The following is a 20,567-nucleotide window of genomic DNA, read 5'->3' as shown; positions in this document are numbered from 1 at the left end:
TAAGATCAGCTGTAACATAAACAATATGCTCACCTTCAATTTCAGTCCAGTTGACAGCAATTTCTGCTATTGGGATTTTAAAGAACTGTGCAATGTAAAGCAGCTCTACATCAAACGCCCTGAAATTAAAAATATATGGCTATTTATTTTTAAAAAGACAGAGTGTAACTAAATCTCTACCTTGGCATGTTTTAAAGAAGCTTACACGGCAGATTATAAAAGCTTATATTGTAAAAGTGAAGGTCAGATAAATGTAAGGTCAAATAAAAGTCAAGGAGTGGAGGAGTTTCAAGGCAAATAAAGATGTTGTGTGCCACTGCGTACATTTAAATGAGAAATATGGCGTCTCTCACAATGCAGACATGCGAAGAGGTAAAAATGTTCTCTTGGTGTCCAAGAGAAAATTTAATCCAAGAGAAATTTTTAAGATTGATGGTTTTCACATCCAGCTTTAGCTAGCTCAAGATACAGAACCGATAGCATTTTAACCTGATTAAGAGAGCTGATAAAACACCCATTGAGAAGCACTAGGGCAGAATGTCCTCAATCACTTTAGAGCTGCTTGATTATGTTCTTCTACCATCCAAGAACCAAGGTTTCGTTTCGAAGTACAGGGTCCCTGTGGCCTACCTTCCGCCTTCCCCTTCCCAGCGCTGTCCTGGGCTGCACAGTAGAGGCAGCTGGCGAAAGTGAAAAGCCAGTTTCGGCTGGTGTGAAAGGCCAGGGGGGTATGTATAACTACATGCGTACAGAGAAATCATCTCCAGTTTCAATTCCCAGCTCAGCCTGCCTTCTACCTGTGAAAGGTTCTTTCTTAAAGATCTTCTGCAGTCAGTCCTTTGATTTAGGTCAAATCTGCTTCCCTTAACATTTCTGAACCCTGAGATGCTGGATTCTTACATTATTCTCCACTAGCTGCTTCCTTTCACCGGCGTTAGTACCACACCCTGCGCTGCACTTCTCCATGCTTCTGCCTGTCTCTAAAGGCGCTGAAGTCTTTCACTGTTTTGCTTTCATTCTTGAGACATTAACACCCCCTTCTCACTCCACTTTCTTGACTGCACAGAACATACTTCAAACTTTCCAAGCTTGGTTTAAAAATATTAGCACAAATAGCAAAACGCCTCTAATCCACTTCCATTTGATTTCCCTGATCCCAAGCAATCTGAATTTGGAGTTTTGTTGTCTTGGGTACAATACTACCAATGTCCATTATGCAACTAGTTTAAATCCCAAGTGTTTGGATAATTCAATATGAAAACTTTTTTTTTTAAACATGTAATGCCTTTTCTTATCCTAATAAAATATTTACTTAAGATGATAAAACCATCTACAAAAGTGTTCTTTGTGTTTCTAAAAGGACTATGTAAAACTTCTGTTAAAAAGAATTGTGATATTCATGAAAGAAGGGAACAATTTGCATATTAAGCTTTATGCTTAATCCTTCACTCAACACAAAACCCAGAAATTACCTAATGGGTTTCTGGGTTAGTTCTAATGATATTTAATAATCTGATCAAGATTATTAAATATTTCTCCAAGCATATCAGTATAGAATCACTGACTCATCAAAGGCACAACACAAGAATGATGAATGAAAAGGAGTGGGGTAAAAAAGCAGCTGAATAACTGAATTTATATTAAAAAAACTGAAAGGGCTATTCATCTTCTAAACTATTATTTTTATTATAGCCTTCACCCCTTAAACATTTTAGATGTGAGGTATTTATTAAACAAGACACATTACCATATTATAAATAAAAGACCAATCTGGTACCAAAGCAAATATTATAATTAAAATACCAAGTCCTTCTGGCTGGATAATAAAGAGAAGGGTCATTCTCCAACTAAGTGACTTCTTGAGCTTTTTAAGTGTGGAGAGGGCAAAGCCGCTGTGTTTTCTTTTGTGACTTAGTTCCTGATATATCTGTTCCCTTATGAACAGATCTATTTCTGGAGAATGAAGAGTGTGCTGACTCTGTTAAACGGCAGATACACACATACCCTTCTGCTCCCTCCTGAAAGACCACTAAAATTAAAATGACAATGAAAGGATAGTAAGACAAGAACAAAAGATGATGAGAGTAGCAAAAAAAAAAAAAAATCTGAATATTGGAAAGCAGCTGGACAAGTAACCAGGCAGAGTGAACAGTGGCAGAGGGGGAAGCGCAGAGCAGCTAATGGTCACAGAGGCCCCTAAGGTTCAGGCATCAGGGGCCTCGAGGGACCTCTGTTAAGTGGAGGTGCAGTGGGCTGCGAACTGGAGGACTCACTGAAAATCTGTATGGGATTCTCCTTTCTTCCAATTGGTTCTGTAAATGCTGGTAGCCAGGCTCATGTGTCCTAGGCAGGAGATTGAAGGATCTCACTTTAGTGAAAATGACCAGCCCCCAAACACAGTGACAGCTGGGAGTTAGCCATACCAAGTGGCCCCACTCGTTCAGTCCACAGTGACATCTACCAGTTGGTCAGAGTTCTTTGACCATGCACACAGCTGCTGATGAGCTTTACAGGGTCATACTAAAGATACCTGAAGGTAAACTTTAATAATGGAAATAAACATAAAAAAACTGGAGCAAAAGAAACAGGCAAGGAAAGAAGAAAATCTCGAAGTGTTAAATGAGACATTAAGAGACGTAGTGGAAGATGCTATAGTCGTAAAACAGAGAAAAATGAATACTGAAATACAAGAGTTGTAGGAAATTGCAGTTTTGATAGCAGAGATAAAAATTCAAAAGGAAGGTTAGATGGCAAAATTGAGGAAACCTCAATAGAAAAATAGGAAGGAGAAAAGAAAATAAAATTAGAGGATCATCAGGGAAGCACTACATGTGTTTTACAAATGAGAAGAGAGGAAATTGTTGAAGAAAGGATTAAAGGACATTTCTGAGAAACAAAGGACATGGGTTTCCAGAGTTAGAGGCCTACTGAGTTCTCAACAAAATGCATGGAAAAGAGCCATAGTAAGTCGCTGAATCATGACATTTCAAAACACTCTGGAGGAAAATAAGGCTTCCAAAGGAGGGGGGTGGAAACAATATGCCACAGAAGAGAATCAAGATTAGATTATCGACAGAACTGGACTTTTCCAGAGAAACACTGAGTGCCAAAGAAAACAGGGCAATGCTTTCCAAATCCTGAGGAAAGTGATTTCCAACCTGTAACCCTCTCCAGCTAACCAGTAAGCGAGCGTGAGGGGGGAGTAAAGGCATGCCTCCACACGCGGGCTCTTGCAGTGCCTGTTTCACGCTTTCAGGAAGTTCCATAGAGGATGTGCTCTACTAAAACAGGGGGGAAGCCAGGGAGAACGAGATGGAGGACAGGAGCTGCAGCAGGCCAGGAAACAACTAGAAAGGAAGAGCCGACGAGATGTCTCAGAAAAAGATGGAGCTGAGGCATAATCTGATGCCTCTGGGAACTCACGCTCCTGTCAGAGTGAGCATGAGAAAGTGTCAGATCCACAGTCAAGAAATGCCAACAAAAAGCTCCAGGCAGTTATTACCTTCAGGAAAAACAAAAAGTACTACAATTATATGGGTCTATAATCTCATTGCATGCTACAGATCAAATCTGAATTCTCCTTACCCAGCTAGAATGATCAACGCTGAGCTGAGCAAAATTATTTTAAAACTTCAGTAACGTAAGTGTGGAGGGTAAACAGGAGTTTAAGAGAATACTTAAACATTCATTTCCTACTTTGGAAAGTAATATCTAAAAATGAAAAACTGAGACACAGCTATGCAGACACTTTGCTCTGAGTATGCAGCAAATGCCACAAGCAAGCAGTAAAGAAATGACAGTGGCTACAGTGAGGGAGCAGGAATGGGGGCGGCGGGGGGGGGGGAGTCAGAGGCGGTGGGGCGAGAGACAACAGGCTTCTTATAAACCCCATGGAATGGTTTCAAATTATAAACATGAATAACACTGATTAAAAATAAAAATATTATCTACTAGAATAAGGTACAGTTCAAAGAATCCATTTTAAAAATTACTCATAAACGGGGTCAAATTATACCTTAACATTCAATGGGAAGACTTTAGGTGAGGCAGAGTTCAGAGGATGGAGATTATATATATTTATATTTAACAATGTTACTCATACTCAAGCAATTCTGAATCAAAGAGATGGCTGTAGTCTTTCAACTTGGGCAATACAGTGTGCATTATACCTTGATGTTTTCTACAACCTAGAAACTCTACTTGACTTGAATTTCATGAAAGTTACGAGAAAAATTTCAGTGATTCTTTAGAATAAGTCCTCTTAAGAAAACTGTCTAAGGTGACAACTACATGGAAATGAGTAGATGCACAATTTGATTTCTAAAACTTACACTGCATAAGAAAAAACCCACATCAGCTCTATAGTGTTTCTTGATTGAAGTGTAAGATCAGAGATGTTTAAATAAAAACAGACATTACTGCCTATCAGGCTGATACATGCCTATTTGATGGTTCTCCTTTATGGGTACAAAAGAAACATTATTGGATCCTAAAGAGAGATGTGAGAGGTTAAAGTTTTAAGTCAATCAAATCTCAAGTAGTTAGAAAGGTGTGCACATGAACATAAAATTTACAGAAGAAAGAAAAACAAAACACATTATTTAACTTAAAAAAACACATAAAACCTGGGAAAGGTGCTGGCCAATAGGGCAGCCATTGTCCACATGTGGCTGGTCTGAACCGACAGGTACCATACTCTCAAGACATAGTACAGAGAAAAGAGTGTAAAATAGTTCAATATCTTTTTCATGCTGAATGCATGCCAAAATGACTATGCTTATATTGTGTTAAAGATAGTATTAAATTTCATCTTTCTACTTCTTAACGTGGCTACTACAAAGTTTAAAATTACACATATGGCTTGCATTTGTGTCTTCTACTGTATTTCTGTTGGACAGTGCTGCCTTAGAACAATCCTGACAAGGAAATTTCATGATTTTAAAGTTATCAAGCCTAAAACCGTACTGCTCTCCATTTTTAAGTCCTTCCTTTCAAACTACAAAGAACCTAGCTCTTTGACCCTAGATTTGGACATAACCGCTAAATGAAAAATACCTACTGCAGAGGTGTGTTTCTGGAGTGGCTTCTTAGAGTCTCTGATTTTAGAGTCCATTAACTATCAGTATATTTTCTTCAACAATATAACAGAAACGTGCATTTAAATTTAAAGACCAAATATAAGTACTTAAAATTTAACCTAGGGAAAAGGATTTAAAAACATGTTGATTGGGGACTTCCCTGGTGGTCCAGTGGCTAAGACTCAGAGCTCCCAATGCAGAGGGGCCTGGGTTCAATCCCTGGTCAGGAAACTAGATCCCACATGCTGTGACTAAGACCCGGCCCAGTCAAATAAATAAACATTAAAAAAAAAATGTTGATTATTTTAATTCTGAAACTCCAGTTTCTTTAAAGTTATTTGGGAAGATTAGATGACATCTATTTCTAGGGGGTAACAAATATTTGCAAACACATGCATGAAAGTTATACAGACTACATGAATGAATATCTACTGGAATAATTACGCAGACTCCTGCCACAGACAGAATTCACGAAGAACCCAGAACTAGCACTGAGTATTAATTCTTACAACAATATTTACTGAGTAGCTATGATGGGTCAGGCACTCTCTTAGCCAATGAACTATACCATATGTTAATATTTTATATTCTGTCATAAATGTTATGACATTTAATCATCTCAAATCCATTTACTTTTTGTTTTTAAAGTACGCAACCGACTAGGATTTTCTGCTCTTGTGGAGCTTATGTTTTAATAGAGTAAAAGAAACATTACACAAATAAAATACTACAGATGTGACAGGTGCTACAAGAAAGGTTTATGGTGCTCCAACAGCATACAGTCGGGGCATCTGGTCTACTACAGAGAGTGAGGGCAGGTTGTCCTAAGGAAGATCTGAAGGATAAGCCGATGCTGACGGAGAGGCAGTGAGTGGTGAGAAGGGAAGAAACTGCATGTGGAGACTCAGGCGGGCAAAATCATAAAATCAACATTGATGCTGATATCATTATCACTCTCAAGGCCCAGGGAAGGCACTCAAAGGCAATGGGAAGCAAAGAGGTACGTCTGATCATTTCTAATTTCTGAAGAGATCCCCCTGGCTGCAGCATAGGAACTGATGTCCTATGGAGTTTTTAATTCTGAAACTGGAGTTTCAGAATTAAAATGATCAAACTGATGGTGGTGAAGAGGAAGAGAAATGAAGGGACAGTTAGAATGACTCCAGGTTTCAGGCTTCTGTGTCACACTGTTAGTTCCTAAACAGGCTGAGAGCTGATGCGAGGTCTGGGATGAAGAGAGGCTGAGAGAACAGTATATTTTAAGACAGAGTGCTCTGAAGTATTGAATGTCGCTGATGGATGCATCAAGATGGTAAGTAATCACATTAAACAAGACAACTGGATTTAATGATAGGAGGGTAACGAGATGTTCAGATGGGAGGACGGGTGAGGAGTGGCAAGTAGGAAGATGGAGACAATGAATACAGACCATTTTTCCAGGAAAAAGTTGGCTGTGGAAGGAAAGAGGGCTAGGGCTGGAGGGGTGCTGGTGGCTGGTGTCAATGGAGACCATGCTTTTTTAATGGCGAGGGAAATTTAAACTTGAAAAAACTGATGAGAAAAACACGGTTGACAGAAAGGGCTAAACACACAAGAGAGAAAGTAAGTGAACAGGACTGGGTTCTTAGAAGGTGGAAGGGGATGCAGAGATCCAAGAACTGGCTTCAGGCAGGAGAGGGAACTCATTCCCATAAAAGAAAAAAGAGAAACTGGATACCCTTTTCTGCTTTGATATTTCTGAATTTTTCATAGAAGGAAAAAAGGAAGCTTAAGGAAATAGGATGTTTTCAGGCCTCTTGATTGATACTGTCCATAATTAAGGTGAATATATAACTTCATACCCTATATTTGGTTTGAGATTTTAAAAATAAGAACCAAACCAGTATAGGCACAGATTAAGTTTACAGATATAAGTATGAATTTTGTTTAAACCTGGAGGTTCATTATGAGAATACAAGGTTGCTTCCCATTACCTGGAGTAACTGCTGCATAAGAAGACATACCAGACACACACCGGTTAGGAACCTACCATCGTTCAATGTGGAGAGATGAAAACGTCCGTGACGCTGCTTCTCGAGTTAATAATTTGAACCCACACTGTGTGTCCCTGATTCCTTTGACACAAAGGAACCACACCAGAAAGTGGAACCCATACATGAGAAGAGTACGGAAGTAAGAACGCTGCAACAAAGACAAAATATAAATGACATTTCCATTTATCTATAAAGGAGACGTTGAAAACAATCTGGCTGCAGAGAACTGCAATTTAATATTTAACTGACTGAGCAGCTCTCACACATGAACACCATCATCCCATTAGCTGCCCTGGTGAAGTCTATTCTAGACACCGAGGATGCCTACTGCTTGGAGCTGGGCGGGGGCTAGAGAAGTAGTTACTTCCTTCCTGGAGGTTTAGTCAGACAAGAAGAATCACAGTGACTGTGAGAGCCGAGGCTTCAGTTGGCCAGAAACCTGCACAGCAGCTGGGGGGGCTGCTATGAGCAAGAGGAACATCTCCACCGTCTTTCATGCCTCTGTGCCCCAAACATATTTTGGTTTCAGGAAAGGTGAGTTACCAGATTATCTTGTAAAAATGAACCATGATTTCAGCCTGAAGTTTGATACCTGGCTAATGAGAATACAACAGCAGGGGTCAGCAAAAGTGTCACAGAAGCCACAGACCATCAAGGAGTTTGAAACAAATACCCAGTCTCCCTAATTAAGTATGGCAGATATTTCTGATAAAATATACTTTAACAGGCTAAGTTCTTTTTTGGAAATTAAATTTAAATAGTCTTTTATCTGCTGCTAAGTCACTTCAGTCGTGTCTGACTCTGTGCAACCCCATAGATGGCAGCCCACCAGGCTCCCCTGTCCCTGGGATTCTCCAGGCAAGAACACTGGAGTGGGTTGCCATTTCCTTCTCCAATATGTGAAAAGTGAAAGTTAAGTCACTCAGTCGTGTCCGACCCTCAGCGACCCCATGGACTGCAGCCTTCCAGGCTCCTCCATCCATGGGATTTTCCAGGCAAGAGTACTGGAGTGGGGTGCCATTGCCTTCTATTTCTTATTGTTAGCCGTCATTAATTTTATTAGTAGTAGTAACACAACATATATATTTTATTCATAAAACAATGAAAATTTAAAAGCATAAGAAAAACAGATCAGTAATTATGGCAGTCAAGACTTTCATATTTAGGATTAAAAAAAGATAAGATCTCTTAAAATTTTCTATAATTGTGGTAGTAGAAACCAATGGAATGATATATTACATATGCACATAAGAAACCCAGTAAAAGTCTATGCAGAATAATATCTCATGTTGGTAAATCAAGGTCCTTCCCTCCTTTTGGCTTTTCTTTTTCATTACTGCAATCTTTAGGATCGTTCTTCATTCACATGACTTTTTCTATCACCAAGGAACAAAATCATGACTCAACAGTCATATAAGATGACGGAAGAGAAAAGCCACTGCACTGAGCAGGCCTGTATATGAATCCTGGCTCCATTAATAATTAGGCTGACCTTGAGCATGTTCCTTCCACTCTCTAAATCCCACTTCCCTCATTTAGAATGAAAATGCCTGCCTCACAAAGGTAAGGATTAAATGGTATAATATTAAAGTCTTTAGCCTGGTGTTTGGTACAGGAAGTAAAAGACACTTAACAAATGCTTTTAATAAGGGAAGGAAAGCTTCCCTTTAAAAGCTCACTTTAACCTCCTGACCAAATTTCACTTGTGTATTAAATAGGACAAGAAGGGAAGGAAAAATAAAATATCAAACTTATCTAGATGGTACCGAAACAAAGTCTTTGGAAAGCTCTAACACTTCTCACTGATCACCTAGAATCATGAGTTCTGTTTTGATGTAAGGGTGTCTTACCTCACTAAGCAGATAGGGCAGAAACCTCATCTTAACATACTCTGGGGATCTCAAAACAGCTTGCTCACTGCCTTCCATTTAAAATAGTTCCAATAAATACTGGTTGGCTGATTAAACCTCCAAAAGAGCATTTATGCTTAGGAAAGGAACAAACAGAAATCGAAAGATAGAAAAATAAAAATTAAAAGGTAGAAAAACAATACCTATAAACTAGTTCTCGAATGATTTTTAATGTGATTGAGATGAGCTTACTAGTAACCAAATAAAAATATTCATGACTGCTTTTGCTTGGATGTTAATAGAAGATTTTTGTTTGTTTTAGGATAATGGCTATCTGAAAAAAAACAAAACAAAACACAAACATGTCGCATTCACATGAGGACTTTAACCTATTTGGTTTCTGACATATTGAAAAGTGTAACAATATAAACAACAGGATCTTTAATTTTTAAAACTTGAAAAAGTCTCTTAAAGTTTAGAAGACATATAAAAACACAGACCTATTTAGTTAAATGAAGGTAACAAAGTCATAGGAGAGCATTATATGAACTTCTGAAGTAGATACTTAAAAATATTTACTATTTTAACATTAACAATAATTTCTAATATTTATGAAACATAAACAAGGAATTCAGGTGAAATTTAAAGCTGACTGGTAATTTTATTATCTTAAAAAGAGGAGTTAAAGAAGTCTCAAGATTTAAGCGAAGACTCTTCAAAAATATAACCTAAAGAGATCAAACAAGCAGTAATGGATTCTATTTTGAATCCTTCAAAAATGATAAATTTGAGAATACCCAGACAATATAAACACAACTGTTTTAACTGTTACACAGAATATATGGGCATATGAACACATTTAAGGATGCTTAAATGACCCCACTGGTGCTGTATCATGTACGTCTGTCTTCCAAGAGGGCAACAGAACAGACGGTAGGATTAACTGAGAATAGGTATAAAGGTGTTTAGGAAAGGTAAATCTGAAAACTACACACTTTAGCTACCAAAGTTGCTGTTTACTGTGTTAATTAATACTCCTGTAATTTCTCACTGTCCACAGATCGATCCTCATGGAGGATTTGCATCGCCTGTAGCACGTTAAAAGAACCCGAGTGTCTAAGAAGTGGATGTCCATGCCGCAGTTTCCTGGACATGTGGCCAGGGGATGTGCTGCCCCTTGGAGATGCCCTTCTCTATGACAGACATAGTTCTATGAGAATCACCTGACTTGAACTACAAGCCTACTCAGCAGGAATTATACATAGTGGCTCCAGTGGATAACTGCTCATCAGTTTACCCTTTCTCTCCGGAGCAGCTGCCAATTCTATAGAGCCCCAAAGCACTATGTCAGTCACTAAGTTTTAGAGATGGAGGAATGGATGGACAGATGACAGGAAAAAGAGATCCTGGGGTAGATCCCTTGATGACTGGTTAAAAGCCTCACCAAGTAAAAGAAGGTCCAGATCATAGCACAGTCTCATTCTAAATACTATTTTGAAAAAATTCAAAGAGTTTTCAACTAATGAAAGTTCTAAGTGAAAAGAATTTACATCGTTAAAAACAAAACCAAAAACCACAATTCCCTTCTATTGCCAACAAACAATAACAGGTCCCAAGCATTTCTTTTCTAAATCACTTCAACTGCTTCCTATTTCTCCAATCTTTTTCCTTTCCAAGTTTATTACAATTTTTTCCCCATTTATATATTTTTTTTAAAAAAGGAAAAATTTACTCACAAAACCCTTGATCTGTTTTCATGGTTTTGTTTGAACAGATTTTTTACACAAACAGTATACTGCATTTATAGTATCATACTATTTTCCATACCACCTAACATTTTAGTATTTCCCTACATTATTATACAGTCTCCATTGTGAAGTGGAGTGAAAGTCACTTAGTCGTGTCTGACTCTTTGCGACCCCATGGACTACACAGTCCATGGAATTCTCCAGGCCAGAATATTGGAGTGGGTAGCCTTTCCTTTCTCCAGGGGATCTTCCCAACCCAGGGTTTGAACCCAGGTCTCTCGCATTGCAGGTGGATTCTTTACCAGCTGAGCCACAAGGGAAGCCCACTAGCATCTATTTTATTGCTGTATGCCATTTCATCCAGGGGAAATATGTACAGTTTCTAGTGTTGGGATATAGTATTTTATAGTTTCTAGTATTTCACAATTAAAAATCATGTTCTAAACATCTTACACATACACTTTTCCTTTCCTTATCTCTTGGGTATCAGTGAACTGATGAAGTTGGACTAGCTAGCCTCTAAATTCTTTCAGCACTAAACTTCTAGGTGTTTGATATTCTCCTGTGGTTAACAGATTAACCTTTTCCAAATACCAGTAAGATTTCATAGGGTTACAGAGTTACATTTGGACTAGATGCTGAAGAAGATATAATAATTTACTTCTTAAATTAAAAAAAAAAGGAGAGTTCAAGTTTTCACATTAGAGCAAGATCCTTAAGGGATTTAATGGTTCTGCTATCAGTATATCTTGGGGAAAAAATTATAATTTTTTCATGTCCTATTTCAGAATCACTGAGGGGAAGGGTCAATCTTATATACCATTGGTTCTCAAACTCTGGTTGCATAGGGTGACTTGGGAAACTTAAAAATGCAGACTCTTGATCCCATGGCTAGAATCTGATTTAGTGTCTGAGACTGGCCTAGGAATGTGCGTTAAAGAAAAACACAAACAAAGAAAACAAGCCCCAGATGATTTTGACCTTCCTCTGAAAACTACAGCTTTTTGCTCAATCTACGTGACCACTCTAGCAGATGAACATAAAAGAATATCATGGACAATTACTGAGCCTGATACGTTAGGTCTACATTTTTACATGAAAAGAATTAAAATAACACTGCATAGAATGATTCCTTGTCATACTTTTTCCTTGCAGTCACTCCAGCTTCTTAGCCTAATCTGTAAATCACCACCTCAAGAAGTTAATGTCTTCACTGATTCTTCCATATACTGAAAAGGCAGCACAACTTTACTCATGTGAAGTTATGTTGCTTTTCTAAGGGAAACAGGTTTTAAAAATTTAAACTTTGAATAAAATTTCAAATATAGTATTTCAGTGTGCTGACATGAGAAAAACTACAGGCAAGTTGATTGGTTCAAAAAGGCATCATTTGGAGTAATCTGCCTTATACGGTAACTGAATGGGGACGCTCTTTGTGTCTTCGAAACAGAGCTGCTTGCACCCTAAACCAAAGCGAAGTCTACGGTCTCCCTCTACACTCATGAAAAGGAGAAAAAAGCAAAAATCGATTCCTGCGCGTGCCAATATTTCCTTTTGAAAGGAACCTCATGTTTATGAGATTAATTATGAAAGTATAAGCTTATTTCATGCTAATGTATATGTAAAACAGAAAGAAAGAAAAAAGGATGCATGCATCTTTGATGAAAGCCTCACCTGAGCAATTGATTCTTTTTCCAAATGAGCTCGAGATCCACAAGCGATAGCCATTTGATCCTGAAAAAAGAAGCAATGAAATCAGTATCACTATTAAAAACATTTGCTTTCAATGTAAATATCTTATTTTTTAGAAACTTTTTTTTTAAGTAATGTTAAATATCTTTAAAGGTTTACTGAGGAGTTCAGAATCTTAAAGAAGTCTAATTGTATTTACTGAGATGACAGTTTTCCCTGCTAAATATAAGAGGCATGGATTATTTCAGAATTCATATATTTAAGTGATTTTTCTAACTGAAAATACTTTGTCAATATAATTATAATAAAAATTAGTAGTATTAGAAAGAAAAGGGTTATCTGTAGATAGCGTGATTTTATATGTAATCACTGCATTATGGAAAACCTAAGAATATCAACTGAAAACTGATTACAAATAAGAGAATGTATATAAGAGAATGTAAAAGATGAGTGGGCACAAGATGAATATATATATATATATATATATAATATTTCAGTCTTATATGTAGATACAATGATCAGATAATCATAATGGAAGCAAAAACAATATTAATAACATGAATAAAAAGGAAAAATTTATAGTCTTTACAAGAAATGTAGCAAGATCTAAATAAAGGAAACATACAAATGCAACCAAAGGAAAGAAAAATATCCAATCAAAGAGGGCAGACCATGACCATGGATGAGAGGATGTGATTACAGCATTAAAAAGGCAACTCCCTAACCTTTAAATTTAAAGCCATACCAATAGAAATATACGAATATTTTTTCACTGATTTAGAGAAGCTAATTTAGAAGTTAATACTGAAAAATAAAGAACCAAGAAGAGCCAAGAATATTCTAAGAGTGAGAAAGGACTAGTCCAGAGGATTTAAAGTTAAATTATAAAGCTAAAAATAATTAAAACTAAAGTTGTTGTTGTTTAGTCGCTAAGTGTGTCTGACTCTTTCACAACCTCATGGACTGTAGTCCCCACAGGTCCCATGGGATCTCCCAGGCAAGAAGAATTTCCTTCTTCAGATCTTCCCAACCCAGGGATTGAACCCTTGTCTTCTGCACTGAGGGGGATTCTTTACCACTGAGCCACCAGGGAAGCTAGAAAAACTAAGGTGCTATGCTGTGCTTAGTCGCTTATTCATGTCCGACTGCGACCCCATGGACTGTAGCCTGCCAGGCTCCTCTGTCACGGGATTCTCCAGGCAAGAATACTGGAGCGGGCTGCCATACCTTTCTCTAGGGGATCTTTCCAACCCAGGGATTGAACCCAGGTTTCCCACATTGCAGGCAGATTCTTTACTGTCTGAGCCACCAGAAAGCCCAAGAATACTGGAGTGGGTAGCTTTCCCCTTCTCCAGGGAACATCCTGACCCAGGAATCAAGCAGGGTCTCCTGCATTGCAGGCAGATTCTTTACCAGCTGAGCTACCAGGGAAGCCTGAAAAACTAGGGTGTGTGTGTTAGTCACTCAGTTGTGTCTGACACTTTGTGACTCCAGGGACTGCAGCCCACCAGGCTCTTCTGTCCATGGAATTTCTCAGGCAGGAATACTGGAGGGGGTTGCCATTTCCTTCTCCAAATGATCCCAAGGAAGGCACAAATACACAAACCCCAGAAGAATTTATCAACTTGACAAGAAAATCTTAAAGATTATTGTGTGGCAAAACAAGAAAAATCCAACCACATTAAAAATTAAAAGACAAACTGGGGCAAAACACAGCAATAATTTATATTATAGACAAAAGGTTAATTTCCAAAATATATAAAGTGCTCCTACAAATTATTAAGAAAAGTACTCAACGATTGATTTGGAAAGAGGTGAAGGTTATAAACACAAATTCACAAAAATAGGAAGTGGAAATACCTTTTAAATCACTGAAGAGATTCCTACCGCAATCATACCAAGAGCAATGTAAATAAGATCTATTAATTTTGTACCTTATTGTACACACACATTCTATATAGACAGCAATTTGAAAACTGTTATCCCAATTACAAATATACACATAATTTGATGCAGCAATTTTACAGCTAGAGATTCTTCCCATAATAAACTTGCATATGTGTAAAATGACATCTATATAAGGTTGAACACTTCAGTATTGTTTGAAGAAGCAAACCTGTACCTCAATCCAAAGGGACTGGCTATGGAGCTGTGAAAGAATAAGGATTCTGATGTACACAGATGGCTCAATCTCCCAGATATGTTGTGAAATGCAAACAACAGGAATAATGCATAGTGTGTATTTAAAAAATAAAGAATACAACATACATCTTCTAGGTGGACATGCGGAAATGGATGACAGTAACTTCTGAGAGTGACTGGGTGACTGAGAAATGCAGAGCTGGGTTCACTGCATACCTTCTTATACTGTTTGAACTTTGAACCATTAATCGAAATAAACTAAAAAAGTGTTCACTGTAAAGAAATTGGTAAGCATACAAATTTACATGCATACAGAAAAAAGTTATTATAAAAACTCATGCATAATCTCACTACCTAAAAGCAGCCACTGCTAACATTTTGTATTTTGTATTTTTTTGCTTTTGCTCTCCTTTCTCAAGTACTATTTACCCCAGTCTGGGGGAAAAAACTGGCTTAAGAAATTACTTCCTGCATGCTAGTTCCAGTTGATTCTACTTTGAATAGCTAAACTACTCAACAGTTCAGTTCAGTTCAGTTGCTCAGTCGTGTCCAACTCTTTGCGACCCCATGAACTGCAGCATGCCAGGGCTTCCTGTCCATCACCAACTCCCGGAGTTCACTCAAACCCATGTCCATTGAGCCAGTGATACCATCCAACCATCTCATCCTCTGTCCGCCCCCTTCTCCTCCTGCCCTCAATCTTTCCCAGCATCAGGGTCTTTTCCAGTGAGTCAGCTCTTCACATCAGGTGGCCAAACTACTAAACAAATGATCATCATATACTTTGCTCAAAAAATTATTTCATAAAATCAAACATATTTTTATTGAGGTAGGACACTACTGGAGAAGGCAATGGCACCCCACTCCGGTACTCTTGCCTGGAAAATCCCATGGACGGAGGAGCCTGGTAGGCTGCAATCCATGGGGTCGCTAAGAGTTGGACACGACTGAGCGACTTCACTTTCACTTTTCACTTTCATGCATTGGAGAAGGAAATGGCAACCCACTCCAGAGTTCTTGCCTGGAGAATCCCAGGGACGGGGGAGCCTGATGGGCTGCTGTCTATGGGGTCGCACAGAGTCGGACACGACTGAAGTGACTTAGCAGCAGCAGCAGCAGCAGGACACTACAGGTTAGGAAACTAAAAAGCTGGGAGAAAAGCTTTACATTAAAAAAAAAGATAAACTATTTGGAACTGTAGATCCCTATTTTGTCATATAACGCTCTACTTGAATTATATACATTTAGTTCACAACCTTAAAAGAATAATCATCTTCAGAGAAGGGACTGCAGGAAACTTTTTAAAGTTCACCAGGCAGGAATAATTAGCCTAGAATACGTGGCCTGGTTACTCTAAGAGGATACACAAGAAAGAAGTACAGCTGACCCTTGAACAACACAGGGTTGACCCGGGCCTGTGGAGGGAGGTGGGGTGTAGGCACTCCTACACCCCTTTTGTTGGTCAAGGGTCAGCTGGAGCAGCACATTTCTTATTGTTGCCATTAAAAATAAAACCAGCCAAGAAGAAAGAGAACAGTGGAAGCCACTGAAGAACATGCTGGCGATCCTGTGAAACCAATGCTGTAAAAGACATTTCAGTTAACTTCTGCCATCTAGTGAGTCGGTTGTGCACTCACTAGAGAACTCCCGTTCCTGCTTCATCCTTTTCAGAACTATTCTAGTCAGTTTTCATGAGGGTTCAAGGAGATACATGTGAGGCATGCTTATGGGCTTTCTGGCTCAAACGGATTGAAAAGGGAGTACCAATTACATTAAAGATAGAACAAGAGCCTGTATCCTGAGAAACTGAAATTGAACATGCTGATGCGTAATAAATTCAGAGCCACATTTCCATTTCTTAACAAAGCCAAAGAAATATAGAAACAGAGGTGACACCTCTTAAGAGGTACAGAGGCACCAGTATAAGGATGGGAGTCACGGTCCAGTGGTGGTATCTACTAGGTAACAGCACCATGTCGTAACTGGATCCTCACCAACTTTGGTAGAAAATGACCAGGATGCTAAGAAAAAGAAATCTGCTATTTAAAAACTGAAATAACTATTAATAGGCCAAAGTCGAGAAGACACATGGAAAACAGATAAAGTTCCATGCAGCTTTGTTGGGTTACTTGGGTTCCTTGCTGTTGTGAGATTTTTGTCATTCCTGTACAAGGGTGCACAGCTCTGAGGAATGGATCCACACCCAGCTTGAAGCCCTGACAATGGGGAGCCCTAGAAACTTCTGCTAAATCCTGGGATACAGTGTGTCAGTGAATGCTGTCCATAGGCACTAACTCATCCTCAAAGTCTGAATCTTTCTAGATCAGGAGTATTTCATAAAAAGCTCAGAATATAGTAAAGTTATCTTCTTTCTCTAAATGGCTTTTAAAGGCTAGAAATGGCACCAGGATTTTCTTTCTTTCCTCAACCTTTACTTTTTTTTTTTTCTTTTAAAACAAATGTTGATACTGCCTTTATTCATAATTGCCAAATGCCGGAAAACTGCCCAAATGTCCTCCAACAGTTGAATGGATAAACAAGCTGTGGTATACCCACACAATGGAATACCACTTAGCAGTTAAAAGGCACAAATCACTGATACACAGAAACTGGGAGGAATCTCAGATGCATTATGCTGAGTGAAAGTCAACCTCCACTTTTTGAAATTGTGGCACAAACAGACACGTAATCTTTTTCGAGTGGTTGTTGCTTGTGGTTTGCTTTTGTTTCATAAAAATAAGATTCTGTGATCCAGTTTCATTTCATATCTCTACCTAGAAGTGTCAGTCTATGCTTTTACATAAAAGATTTAGCTGAATATGCATGATAAATATTAAAACTCTGGTGGGAGTAAAGCAATTTAAAATTGAGAGAGATGGACAGAATATTAAATAAGTAACTGTGAAGTGAATCTCAGAAAATCAGTGAATGTTAGTAATTAGCTCTTTTGTGGGACTGCATATAGGAATTTCACACCCCCCCAAAAAAAATTCCCCAACTGTTTAACTTAAAAACACTGTTTTGATTTTACTTTAGGCCCCCTCTGTTCTTTACTGAATATCATTTAAACTATACTCTATACTCACTGGCCACGGCTGTAGATCATTCAGTCCTTTTTCTAATTTTTCAATATCTGGAAACTTGGTGGCTCCATCAGCATCTGCCATAAGGATCTTTTTACCTCGAGAACTGAATACACCCTGTATGTCAAAATTTCAATTAAAAGAAAGTTGCTTAAAATCAAAGTTAAATTTGGTGACATAGCAATTTGTTCTGCTTTACTTAAAATATCCAAGAAAGAAATATTAGGTACGACATGGCAGGAGGCCAAAGTCCCCTGAAAACAATTGATAAGATCATGCCAGAAGTATCCAGTGTCTACTTCATGATTTTAAAAACTTTGTGAGGTCATACTACTAATACCTCGGAAAATATCGAGATAAGAAAATAGATTTGGATAAAGATATGCTGCATCAGTAAGAATAAAAATGTAAAATACCTACTATAAATATTATACCTGTATTATGTAAGTCCAGTGGCACTTAACAGGGACCAGGGCCTCCTTAGAGGAGTATATGGAGAAGATATTTGTGGAGATATTGAACAAATAAAACACAGACAGCTTTGCTGTGAAATGCATCATAACATGACAGAGCTTTGGTATTTTTTACTATGGGATCTAAAATACTTAGAATTAATTGTTCAATAAAGAAATGTAGAATGCCACTAAAATTTAGAGAGTGTGGATATATTCAAATATTACTTTAGGCATCTGACACTTAGCAAACTTATGCCACTCAATTGTGAACTGATCAATCTTTGGGCAGAATACGGCCCCACCAGTGCATATTTCACACAGAAACTATGCATCAGCTCTTAATTTCATGGTGCATTTGAGTGAACAGATTGTTTCTTAAGTGTAAATATTCTGTCACTTAACAGTGTGCCTACAGATAAGACACACATATACAAATCTAGGGGGCTTCCTCAGTAGCTCAGCTGGAAGAACTGCCTGTAATGCAGGAGATCCCAGTTTGGTCCCTGGGTTGGGAAGATCCCCTGGAGAAGGGTATGGCAACCCACTCCAGTATTCTTGCCTGAAGAATTCCATGGACAGGGGAGGCTGGTGCTACAATCCATGGGATTGCAAAGAGCTGGAACATGACTAAGTGACTAAGCACAGCACAGCACAGCACATACAAATCTCGACAGAAATTTGATCTATTCTACACCATAAGCCACTTATTAGTAAATGTGATGTCTTTTTATCATACTCATTAGAATATGGGTGAAAAAGCAGAAATAAAGAGCTGTATTTAATATCTGAACATCATATATTAAGTTTTCAAAAAGAGAAACACTACAAGGCACAAAATCTGTAGCTATACGTTTGAGATTAAAAAATAATAATAATAAAGGAGTGACTCAGTGATACACGATAGGGGGTTTCTTGAATGTGGGCGACCCTTCTGATTCTACCACTGAGGGCCTCCACCTCACTGCCAGATCAAGATGAATACTTCCTTCCAAATCACCCAGCACATCATAGCTATGGCATGATATTTTCTTTTTATTATGATCAAATTATATATACATATATATAAGAAGTTATTAAAAGCAATTTACCAGCCTTATTTGAAAGGATGGTATTTAACCACCAAGTTGCAGAATATACATGTGCTGTAATCGACAAAAGAGGCTATTCAAAATACCTTCATATTTCAGATAAAAATGTTGAAATTAGGTTATTACCATCCTAATCGCTCCGCCCTTTCCACGGTTCTTCACCAGCGTTATCACTCGCACTTTGTCACTTCCGTATTTCTGGCAGTATTTAAAAGCTACCTGCCAAATTACATAAAAGTCAGAATTAAAACGAATTTGAATTCCAAGACAGTAACAGAAACTGGGTTTCTGATTTTGGCTTAAACACTTGATATTCTAGTTGCTGCCTCTTTGTGACCGGGTGACACCCACAGCGGGTTCTGGTGGCCTAGAGAAGCTGCTGAATTCCTGGGACCAAGATCCAAGCCTGATTGCTGAGGTCACAGCTCCCTTTCCTGCAGAGGAGACACCAGAACAGGCAGTGGCTGTCTCTTTTTTCTCGACTCCTCTGCCTAAGCTACAGAGCTTCTAGAGAAAATAAAAATAAAAGCCACATGCTCCTTGACTGTTACACATTTGTGACTGGGTTACCAGAACTGCTTAAAGACCTGTTTACTTGTCAGCAGCCAACCTTACTCCCCAGAGAAGCTGTATGAATCCTACACCATTTCCCCCAAATCTTCTCCTCGAATTCCTCACTCTTAGCAGAGAATCCCACCAGACTTGTCCTCTTCTGAGTCTTCAACCTCTTTCTCTCTGCTGGCTCCTCAGCAGACTTACCTTTGAAGTCTGGTCTTTGCTGCCATCGTCAACTATTATCACCTCATAAGTGAAGGTGGGATCTTGTTTCTGCAAAAAGCAAAAATAAAATACCACTATTAGGCATGGCCAACATTAAGAATTCTAATCAAGTTGTAAGGAAGCTAAAAAAGCAACTAGTGTTTTTTTTACTGTTTATGTGTATAAATATGAATATAAGTTTAAGTGTACAAAGCACAGTTACAGAATGTAACCGTACAAAGTGCATAATGTGTAGAAAGGCCAAGGCCACAGGCTGAGCAGAGGCCGGGGCCGTGACAGCCCGAGAATGGCCGGCGCCGCCTCTCATCGCGGATCCAGCCTGGGGTCCACAGCCTGGCGACCCGTTCTAGGATTAATTAGACGTCAGAGAAAACATGATACCTGTCTGTCTTCCAGATAACCCAGAGCTTCATCCATCATTACAGGCACTTAAAGAAAATAATAATAATAAATATATATATACACACGTACACACACACACATATATAAATTGCTTTTGAAAATTATTTTGTCCCAGCACACAGTTTATATATCAAAGAAGCCTGACTAACTAAGCCCTCCTGGGCTGTCCCCCCCAGAGGCTATTTCTATCCGGAACATCTGTCTTCTGCTCCCCTC

At 38.5% G+C, this 20,567-nt stretch overlaps 1 protein-coding gene across 2 annotated transcripts in view; it reads right to left on the bottom strand.

Annotated features, from left to right (window-relative positions):
- ALG5 (ALG5 dolichyl-phosphate beta-glucosyltransferase) overlaps positions 1–20,567 on the bottom strand; it is a 28,331-nt gene that overhangs the window by 2,188 nt on the left and 5,576 nt on the right. For both annotated transcript variants that reach the window (XM_069602229.1, XM_069602228.1), the window contains exons 3-9: positions 20,331–20,377; positions 19,929–19,997; positions 19,296–19,388; positions 17,630–17,743; positions 12,384–12,443; positions 7,108–7,259; positions 34–119 (exon numbers count right to left, since the gene is read on the bottom strand). In XM_069602229.1, the coding sequence (XP_069458330.1) occupies positions 34–119; positions 7,108–7,259; positions 12,384–12,443; positions 17,630–17,743; positions 19,296–19,388; positions 19,929–19,997; positions 20,331–20,377 (621 nt within the window). The remainder of the gene's footprint in view (positions 1–33; positions 120–7,107; positions 7,260–12,383; positions 12,444–17,629; positions 17,744–19,295; positions 19,389–19,928; positions 19,998–20,330; positions 20,378–20,567) is intronic.

The sequence above is a fragment of the Ovis canadensis genome, chromosome 10 (assembly GCF_042477335.2).
Source record: "Ovis canadensis isolate MfBH-ARS-UI-01 breed Bighorn chromosome 10, ARS-UI_OviCan_v2, whole genome shotgun sequence".
NCBI classification, from domain to species: domain Eukaryota; kingdom Metazoa; phylum Chordata; class Mammalia; order Artiodactyla; family Bovidae; genus Ovis; species Ovis canadensis.
The sequence above is the reverse complement of the archived record's forward strand: the minus strand, read 5'-3'. Positions and strand labels throughout refer to the sequence as shown.